This window comes from Phalaenopsis equestris, unplaced genomic scaffold, assembly GCF_001263595.1.
Source record: "Phalaenopsis equestris unplaced genomic scaffold, ASM126359v1 Scaffold000294, whole genome shotgun sequence".
Classification (NCBI taxonomy): Eukaryota; Viridiplantae; Streptophyta; class Magnoliopsida; order Asparagales; family Orchidaceae; genus Phalaenopsis; species Phalaenopsis equestris.
Genome location: NW_018164736.1, coordinates 722,079 through 732,825, shown reverse-complemented (window position 1 = coordinate 732,825; position 10,747 = coordinate 722,079). Strand labels below are relative to the sequence as shown.

At 34.2% G+C, this 10,747-nt stretch overlaps 1 protein-coding gene across 1 annotated transcript in view; it reads right to left on the bottom strand.

Moving 5' to 3' along the window:
• Positions 1-379: 379 nt before the first annotated feature.
• LOC110025189 (beta-glucosidase 1-like) overlaps positions 380-10,747 on the bottom strand; it is a gene marked incomplete at its 5' end in the record, with an annotated part of 14,993 nt that continues 4,625 nt past the window's right edge. Inside the window, 6 exon segments of the mRNA XM_020725508.1 lie at positions 380-886; positions 1,080-1,182; positions 1,661-1,692; positions 2,040-2,257; positions 2,589-2,704; positions 2,990-3,233. Of these exon segments, the coding sequence (XP_020581167.1) occupies positions 612-886; positions 1,080-1,182; positions 1,661-1,692; positions 2,040-2,257; positions 2,589-2,704; positions 2,990-3,233 (988 nt within the window).

Below are 10,747 nucleotides of genomic sequence, written 5' to 3'. Positions count from 1 at the left end.
TTTAATTAAGTAGGTTTTTGTAGTTTTCTAAAAAATTATTAAGTGGATTTAAATAGATTTAATATTTATAATGCCAAAAATTATTTAAAATTTAATCCACAAAATTTATTAAATTCAAATTACATTTATTCACTAAATTTTATTAGAGCTAAATCCTGTTTGTAACCTTTAGCATCACATCAAAAATATCACCATCGGTCCATCACTATACTTCTTAAAATAAAATGTACGTTTTACGACTCCAAAATATTTTGGGGAAATATCAAATTATTGGCGTTGGATTCGTAAATACAGATGAAATGTGTGGAATGCTTGTAAGTTTCCCTAACTTCTAATGTGAGAAAAATGAAGTCACGTTGCTCATCAGCTTTACACAAAATCAATCCCACAATGCCATTTTATTTATTATTAATATTTTTTTTGCAAACATCATAATACAGAATTACCTTCTACAACCACAAGGTAGCAACATGCAACATGCAGTCTTAAAACCAAACAAGATTCTCGTCAGCACAAACCCTAATGCACGATAACTTTAAAAGAAGACAATGCACTCAATTCCACAAAGGCAAAAACATAAAAACTTATAGAAAGAAGCAGGTGAGACAGATTTATTTCTTCCTCTGGAGCACATCTCTGAACCAGTAAGCCGACATCTTCGGATAACGCTTTAGGGTTTTAAAGTCCACATACACAATTCCAAATCTGGCAGTGTAACCCAATTTCCACTCAAAATTATCCAGCAAAGACCAAGCAAAATAGCCTATCACAGTGGCTCCATCATCCATTGCCCTCTTCAACTCGCTTATGTAGCTCTTGTAGTAATTCAGTCTTGTCGTATCATGTACTCCCGTTGGAAGGCTCACATTGCCAGGATCATCCATTCCTTCATGTGTTTCAAAACTTGAATCAGATTATAGGAATATTTATATGCATAGCACACAATTCTTATGCATTTACAAATCTCACACCTTAACTTTCATATTTACACAATGTAGCACTCAGCAGGAGTTAGATATGTTGAAACATAAGAATTGTGTGCTATGAAAATATACAGTGAAGATTATTCAAATAAGTACCATTTTCAGACAAAATAATTATTGGGTTTTGATAAGTCTCCTTCACATATGTTACAGCTTTGTACATTCCCCATGGGACAATATACAGCCAGTCTGAGTTTGCCTGCAAAATTTACACCACGTGGTGGTTGAATCTTCTAAGAAAGGAGCGAAAGCATATATGTAAAGACCAAAGATTTTTGGAAGATTTACATACATGCCACTTAATTCCTCCCAAAGATTTTTGGAAGATCTACATACATGCCACTTAATTCCTATGTATTCACATATTTAGCACCTAAATATCAATTTGCAGATACATAATCCCTTACCTATGCATTAATAGGTGCATTTCAATTTTTAAAAATTAAAAATGGTGGTAATTTTGATGTTATATGAAAGATTTGATTGGTATAAATGCAAAGCGTAAAGTTTAGATGGCAGATATGTAAATACATAGGAATTCGGTGGTATGTATGTTATTAGCCCAAGATGTTTTATATCGAGGCGGCAGGATGATCAGATAAGGTAAGAGGTGAACGAGATCGCAATGCATGAATGATACTACAAGGTCAAAGAATAGTTTTCGGTGTAAAAATTACCTTTGGTCCTATAGGCACACCATTGCGTTCATCTGCATTTACAGGAGTGTAGAAACCAATAAGCATACATAATAATTAGAGCGTGTTTGAGCTCATTTTTCTTTTTGTCTTCTACTTTTATATTTTTTAATTTTAAAAATATGTATGCTAAATTTTTTTCCATGATATTTAACTTATTTTTAAGAAAACTTAAAACATCTAAAAGTTATTTTTGAGTTATTTTAAAGCCAACTAAATATATTCAACCATACCAAACATATTTCATTTCAAATAAAAACATAAATCAAATAAAATCAAATCAAAAGTGATCCCAAACGGCCCCTAAGCAAATGCGTGGTTAAGAAGTGATAGGGGGAGTAAAGGAGATGACTAAACTCACAAGCAAATCCAACATTCCAGTCTGCTTGATAGCCAGTTGGTGTTTGGATTGGAAGATGTGGATCGAACATGTAGTAGGACGTGTACTGGTTAACTCCTACGTAATCTACACAACCTTTCACTATATTAATCTCTTCTGCGGTGAAAGTTGGAAGCCTTTCCTTAACAATATCTTGCAATGATTTCGGATACTCGCCATATGTTATTGGGTGAAGGAACCTGCAAAAATAAAAATATTTATTTCAGGTTACCATTTCTAAGTTTTATAAGCACTGCAAGCTGATTTATGTTACTTTTCGAAAGAGTAAAGTTTTAAAATAGCCCCAGACTATTATATTCCGCAATTTGGGACCAAGAGTCCATAAAAGTATCAAATTAATACTCACTCTATTTTAATATAGACTAAAATAGTTCCCAAAGAGAACTATGTTAGCCACCATTAAAAGAGTTAGGGGACTATATTATCGCTTTTATAGACTCACGAACCAAAATGGCAACATACAAAGAGTTAGTAGGCCATTTTAACACTTCGCAAGTTTTCAGCACTTACCATCCAATGTGAAAGTCCCTCGCCCTTTGAGCTGCGGCCTCATCTGCTGTTGAATTTGTAAGAGGTTCATACCAAACAAAATCTAGCAGAATACCTATCCTACCTTTCTGACTAGCCTGACAGATTTAATGAAATAGAGAGATCATGAGTTATGAAAGATTATTCATCCAACTTACAAAGCATCAGTAAGAATATTGGGCATTCTCTAATCGGGAAAGATGGATATTAATGTCTAATAGATAGAAATCATATATAAACTATTTTACATTATTATTGTAAGAATATTGGGCATTCTGTAATCAGGAAAGATGGATATTAATGTCTAATAGAATAGAATTTTGATAGAAATCATATATAAACTATTTTACATTATTATAAGAACAGAATAGATGATGATCTACCTGATAGTTATCACGATATCTTTTCACTGCAGTAGCATGAGATAAGATGAGGTTGTGGGCAACGATGTAAGGTTCTGTAGTAGAGTTGCCACCAGCAGTGCAGCCTGTGCACCTTCCAGGAGCAAAAATGCCATTATCATATCCGAGCGCTGCAACAACCCTCGGTTCATTAAATGTAAACCAGTTCTTCACCCGGTCTCCAAAAGTTTTAAAACAAAATTCTGCATAATCTGCGTAGTCCTTTCTGCACGGAATACATCATTGATAAATCTTATCCATGCAAAAAAAATAAAGTTTTGGAATCCAAGTCATTCTTTTTACATGGAAATAAAGTTACTTTAAGAAAAAACAGATCAAGTGTCATGTGAATAGTTAGGAAATAAGTGTGAAAATACTTTGCTATGAATCAACTTTCAAAAGAAGCAAGATAAAAGGCAAGATTAAAGCAAAAGCCTACTCAATACTCAAAAGTTGAATAAGCAATATTCCACGAGGTATTTTATTTCAGGAAGATTAACATACATACCACTCAATTTTGATATATTTAAATATCTAACACCTAAAGTTCAATTTGTACAAGCATGCCACGTTACCTATGCATGAAAGGGTGTATTTCACTTTTAACAATAAAAAAAAGGTTATTTTGAAGTAATATGAAAGATTTGGGTCGTATAAATATAAAAACCAAAGTTTAGGTGTTAGACATGTAAATGCACAGAATTTGGTGGTATCTATGTAAATGCTCCTTTCCTTTTCTTAGATACAAATTTGTTTCTGGTTTTCCTTAACTCTTTCAGCAAGTTCTGATTTGAGATTAGAGCACTAGAATGTCAAAGCATCTTTTCTATGGAGAGCTAAAGTAAGTGATTTATGCAGTCTATTAAAGGCTTGGTTAAGGAAGATAGACCATTTCTACTTGCTTAGCTTAAGTGTATTATTTTAAACAATCTCCCTGGTGGTGATCTAAACTTGACTCCATGTTAGATGCACTTCCATTGAGTGAAAGTGTGATAGTTAAGGCATGAAAGGGAAGGCTTCAAAATTACACTAGTTTTATTTATAGCTGATTCTAAGCTAGCTGGCTCGCCAATAGCAGAATTTGTGTTATTAAACTCAAATACTTATTGAAAGAAAAAATTAAGCATTGATTAAAAGGTCACCTTATGAAAATTATATTAGTATTAAACTTCAGTATTTCCTAAATTACTATAAGAAATAATCCAATTCATCTTGTTTAAATTTTCTCACATATGTATTTGCTCAACCAAAGGTACTTGTGATACTCGTGCTCTTGTCTTTATATCCACCACAAGATTGCTAGAATAGATAATAGATTCTGGTGCATCTCGTCATGTAATAGTTGTCGCTAGTAAGTTCTCTTCTTATACTCACCTAACAGTTTCAGTGAGCGTTCAAACCTCTGATGATACAACACAGTCTGTGATTGATAAAGGTACAGTAAGGTTTACCAATTCTGTGACTTTGTCTAATATTTTACATACTCCTTTTCTTTTTCATTAGTGTCATTATACTCTAACTAAAATGTGTTGCTTCATCTTCATTTGATATTCCAATTGATATTCCAAATGTGATCTTTCAAGAGAAGGGGACTGGTCGGAGACTTGAGATAGACACGTGCATAGTGAACTCTGATACTTGGATAAAGAGGGGATGGACTCAGCCTTAGCATCCATGGTTGAGAAGTTGAGACTGCTAGGGTAGGAGGATCTGAGAGGAGTGTGAAAGATGTTTTGTTGCTAAATCACAGGCGCATGCGTCACTCTTCGTTTAGTCTATTGAGTCGTTTGTATCCATCATTATAATAAAATGCAAATAAACAAAAACTTGTGCATGATGCATGTGACATTGGTAAAAATATCAGGAGCTCTTATGTTAGTTATGGTAAAAAGAGTTCTTATGTTTTTGATTTTATGCACTCAGATGTATGAACTCAGATGTATGGGGAACTCGTTCTACAACTTCTATGGATAGTTACAGATATTATGTGTCTTTCATTGATTGTTTTTCTCGCGTTATTGATTATATCTGATGAACAACAAAAAATGAGCAACAAAAGTGAAGTGTATGCCTTTTTTAAAGTTTTTTTCAAGGCGATTCAGGCTCAGTACGGTGCAGTAGTGAAAGTATTGAGGTCTGATAATAGGACAGAGTATACCAACAAGGCGCTTAGAGAATACATGTCAGCCCAAGGGTACAATATCAAACCATATATTCATACACATCGACACAAAACGGAGTAGCAGAGAAAAAGAATAGACATATTTTAGAGATAACTCAAAGCATGATGATCGGGATGAATGTCCCAAAGTACTTGTGGAGACAAACAGATTTGACATTGGCTCAATTAATCAACAAAATGCCCTCGAGAATGTTGGATTTGAAGTTTTCTTATCGAAAGTTGAAAGGAGATAATAGTGGGATCCTCCCATTGAAGGTTTTTTATTGAGTGTGTTTTGTGAAAGAAAACAGACCATCAATAAGGAAACTAGATCCCAGAGCTGTGAAGTATATTTTTGTAGGTTATTCTGCTACCTAGAAGAGGTATGCTTGTTGGAGTCCGAAAGAAAATAGATTGTTTGTGAGCATGGATATGTCCTTTAGAGAGTTTGAACAGTATTATACCTTGGGGTTGACCTCACCTTTTAGTGACTCATCAGATATTGGAGCTATAAGGAGTGAGGGGGAGAGTAATGATGGTCAGAGGTAATGTGGGAACGATGTCTTGTCTCGTTGTGTAGGAAGGATCAACTAAGGAAGAGTCAAAAAATGAGGAAAAAGAACCTGAATGTGAAGGGATTCATGCTCAAAGGGAGCTGAGAGTGTAAACAATGAGGAGGAAGTAGAATGAGGAAATAGTGTCTATCGTACCACTCGCGTCATCAAGTTCGAGAACAGTGTCTGTCGTGTCACTCGTGTCATCAAGTCTCTTGTCTCGGTCCACCCCAACTCCTGAGAAACCTACATCTTCTACTTCAAAAACTGATTACCCAGATGATACGATTCCTCTCCCTTCTCCTCCCACTCCTATGGCTTTAAGAAAGTCCTATCACAGTAATGCGGGTCGTTCTTCGAATCGTTACTCTCCTTATTGTTTTAGTTTCTCACATGATATTATTCAATTTATCTCATACTCTCACATATCATCTGCACATGAAGCATTCATTGCATCTTTAGACACTTCTCTATACTCAAATGTTGTAGGTAAGTAAGAAAAATTCAAAGTGGAATAATGGAATAATTTCATATTAGAGGAACTTGGTGTTCTCGATAAGAATAGGATGTGGGAGATAATATCATTGCCAGAGAAAAAAAGAACAGTTAGGTGCAAGTGGATTTCACAGTAAAACAAAATACAGATGGGAAAGTGGAGCATTACAAGGCACAATTAATGGTGAAAGGGTATAGTCAGACATATAACATTGACAACGACGAGACTTTTGCACCTGTAGTGAAGATGAGCACAGTGAGGACACTAGTTTCTCTGGTTGTGAATGATGAGTGGAGGTTATACCAACTTGATGTGAATAATGTTTTTTTTTTGGTGAGTTATTGGAGGAGTTGTATATAGACATACCACCAGGATACGGTACAGGTCAAAAAGTGGGTAAGGTGTGCAGGCTCAGGAAGTCACTTTATGGCTTGAAGTTGTCTCCTCGATCCTGGTTTGACAAATTCAGAAAAGCTATGGTGAGCATGGAATATCAACAGATCAATGCCGACCATACAGTGCACTTTCGTCAAAATGGAGGTCACATCACTATGTTTGTTGTGTATATTGACGACAAGATTATCATTGGTGATGATGAAACAGAGATTATTCAACTAAAGGTTAGATTGGGCAAAGAATTTGAAGTGAAGGACCTTATAGACAACTCAGATACTTCCTTGGGATTGAGTTGGCTCGTGAATCAGAACGGATGTTCTTATCTCAGAGAAAGTATATTAGATCTCTTCACATAAACATGCATGTGGGGATGCAAGCCTACAGTCTCTCAATTTTATTAGAATGTCAAGCTGAGTGCAGAGGGTGGAGAGCCAATTAATCGTGTGAGATACCAGAGATTGGTCTGTCACCTGATCTATCTAAGTCATACGCGTCACGACAACTCATTTGGAGTGAGCGTGGTGAGCCGCTATATGCATTATTGAAGGAAGAGTAATATAGACACGGTATATCAGATTCTGAGATACGTGAAAAGTGCACTAGGGAAGGGGTTGATTTTCAGGAAGAATGGACATCAAGACATTGAGGGCTATTGTGATGCTTACTGGGCGAGTTATACGAATGACAGAAGATCTACCTCAGGATACTGCATGTTGGTAGGGGGCAATTTGGTCTCTTGGAAGAGCAAGAAACAATCGTTAGTAGCAGGTCAACGACAGAGGCAAAGTACAAGGTCGTGACCTTAGGAGTTGTCAAGATGATGTGGCTGAGAGCCTTGTTAGTCGAGCTCAAGGTGGATCAAGGTAAGTTTTGGGGTGAGAACAAGTACACGCGATAGATTCGAACATGTGGAGATTGATAGATTCTTCATCAAGAAAAAGCTGAAAAACAGGCTAATGGAGCTAAGTCATGTAGCCACTGAAGAGCAAGTTGTCAACTTCCTCACTAAAAGACTTAAGTCTAGTAAATTTGTCTAGATTATGTGACAAGATGGGCTTAGTGGATATCTTTTGCCCGTCTTGAGAGGAGTGTTGAGATTTGTACCTTATTTTGAGTGGTCTAATTGTAAATAGGAAATACATAAGAAGTTTAGGGGTTATTTATAAAAAGTTTGTATGGCTCTATAGAAGCCTAACTCATGAATGAGGAAAATATAATTTTTACCAAAGTAATCATTTCTTCAATAACAATAAGAAAAAAAAATTACATAATATTGAATAAAATAGCCTCTTCATGTTACCTATTGGTTAAGCCAAACTAGTTAAGTTTTCAATTGATATATGTCATTGCAATCCCCTAAAATAACTCTGCTCATCAATACATAAGAGTGGTTTATATGAAGCAATCAATATCTCATCAAAATTAAGCTTTTCTCATTGTCGTTTAATGAACTTCTTAGAAAAGGTACAAATGTAATCTTTCAACATCTTTCCACTTGGTTGTCCTCAACCAAGCAATTGGCTATCTAAGATAATGTGTTTATGCTTGCAACTTTAATTTCAATAGAAATAAAAATAAGAAACCTCTTACACCTACCAAATCTAATACATTTCATTTCTATGCTACGCTGCATGAAGGATATGATCACTGACTACCCTATTTCCTGAAGGATCCAACGGATGTTGCGCTGAAGTTTAAAATTTCATATGTGAATGAATATGTAGTAGAGTTGCATGCTAACTTGCACAATTTAGCATGTATGTAATTGTTGTTGTTTCTTGATTACATGGTGAAATGTTGGTTTATAAGAAGTGTCATAATGGAGATCATAGTAGTTATAGTATTAACATTCATATTCATATGTTGTTAGATCTGGGAAGATAATAATCAACATGCTCATTTTATTGACTTAAAGGTTGTCATGAATATGCAACTGAAATTGCAATATTCATTAGATAATAATAAAACCTTAATAGAAGGTTTTCCTTTACAGGAGACTTTAACTTATTCCATCTAAGTCCAAATAAACTAAAAAATTATGTTAGTATTGAAGTTCTAACATGCAATTTTATAAGAATAACTCTGAAAAAATTATTTCTCTTTGATTTAAGCTCATCAGAAAACAATAACAACATCACACCATTTTGACATGGATATATTTTTATCTTTGAGAACTTAATATTAATAAGAAAACAGAGGAAAAAAAACTTGATAAAAACCGGCAATAGAGATCAACTTGGGACTAACAAAAGCTCGAAGAGGTCCTGGTGGATCCAAATTTTAAATTATTTCTTTGTAATTTACCTAGTAAAGAAAGGTTGTCAGTGATCAAAGGTAACCAACAGAATGCTGCCAACAAGATAGACCTAGAGGGCTGGTCCGATGGCCTCCTTGTTATAGTTAGTGTTGGTGATCGTCACCATCCCACAAGGAGTAGTTATAGCATGTGGCTACAAGTCACATTCAAGAAAATGGCCTAACTTTATTGGTCGAGCCGATCTAGTCTAGCTAGAGCTACCTTGCTTTGTTTCAATATAAACTAGATCAGTAGGGTTTCAATTTTATATGATCTTGATGTCTACAAAGTTCCATGACACATTGAATTTTATAATGGAGTTACTACATAAATTCAACCGTATGTAGTCCCAAATTTAATTTTCTGAAGTCAAATTGAGCATTGATTCATTATATAGGGATTTCTACAATCACAATAAGCATGGAGAAAAAAATTCAAGTTATACTTAAAAAACTAACAGTCAACCTACTCTTATTCCAAAATTTTACGCAAATAGCTTGGTGCACAATAGCTTATATATCTACACACCAAAAAGTATCAACAATTAAACAATATCACAGTGCCTTGATGAATCTCCATTTAAAATAGTAATCATCCAGTATTCGCTTCCAATTCTCTAAAATCAAAAACTCGTTGCATCTTTACAATGTTATAATTAACAAATGCACTAAAAACACTCTTAACAAGGGTGTGAATGTGAGATAAATAAACTTAACTATTGGAGAGTTAATTGAATATTTTAAGAACCATAAATCACACCAGTCAATTGAGCCAAGCCTAACTTTGGTTTGAGAACCATTCTTTGACTATTATAGGCTATTCAAATATTCTCACTAACGTCTAACCATCCATAAGATGTTTGGCTTCTCTTTTTAACACCCATGAATGAAGAACAAATTGGCAGAAATTGTTGGCATAAAGCTAATGATGATAACAATGGTTATCACATATTGGGATCACTAGTAGAATGAATTGAACGAATGAATACAGTAAAAAAATAACAGTATGGTTTTCAATCATTTAAAGAAGAAAATTTTGTTGTAAAATAATCAAGCATAATAGAAATCATTTGCCCAAGAACAATAGTAGCCATCACAACAAATATTTATTTCTTAAAATATATGTTGTTTTTTTTCTCCAGAGAGAGGATAACTTAGCTTATTTTAATATGAAGCATTCAATTGGAAATAGGGTTAAATATACACATATCATCCAATTCTTATTTACCTACATATCTAACCCCTAAATTTTTATTTTCAAATTTATACCAACTAAATTTTTCATATCATATAAAAAATACCATTATTTTAACTTTTAAAAAGTGTAATATACCTTTTCATGCATAGGTAAGGTGGCATATATGTAAAAATTTAAGTTTAAGTGTTAGATATTTAAAGAGATAAGGATTGAGTGGTATGCATGTAAATCTTCCTTAAAAAAAAACTTACTTAACTTGAAAGAGGAAGCAAACGCATGAAACTTAGTTGTGGGAGTAACAGTATAAGATTAACCGGTTATAATGAGGTAAATATTAATAAAAAGCTGAGAATTAAGACATATACTGTAAAATCCTACTAAAAAAATGTCTGTCTTTAGCATTAACAAGACAAAACTGGATGAAAAATCCAGTGGGAAACAGTAAAAACAACATTGAGAATACAAAAATCGAGAAAGACTAGAGCTTTAAAATTGGAATAAAATGAATAAAAAACGAATCTAAAAGCATGAGCATACACAACATTTCTGCTCAACCAGCCATTGTAGCTCTTCTCCAGAGCTTCTGGTAGGTCGTAGTGATAAAGATTTGCGTACGGAGCGATGCCTAGTTTGTGGAAAC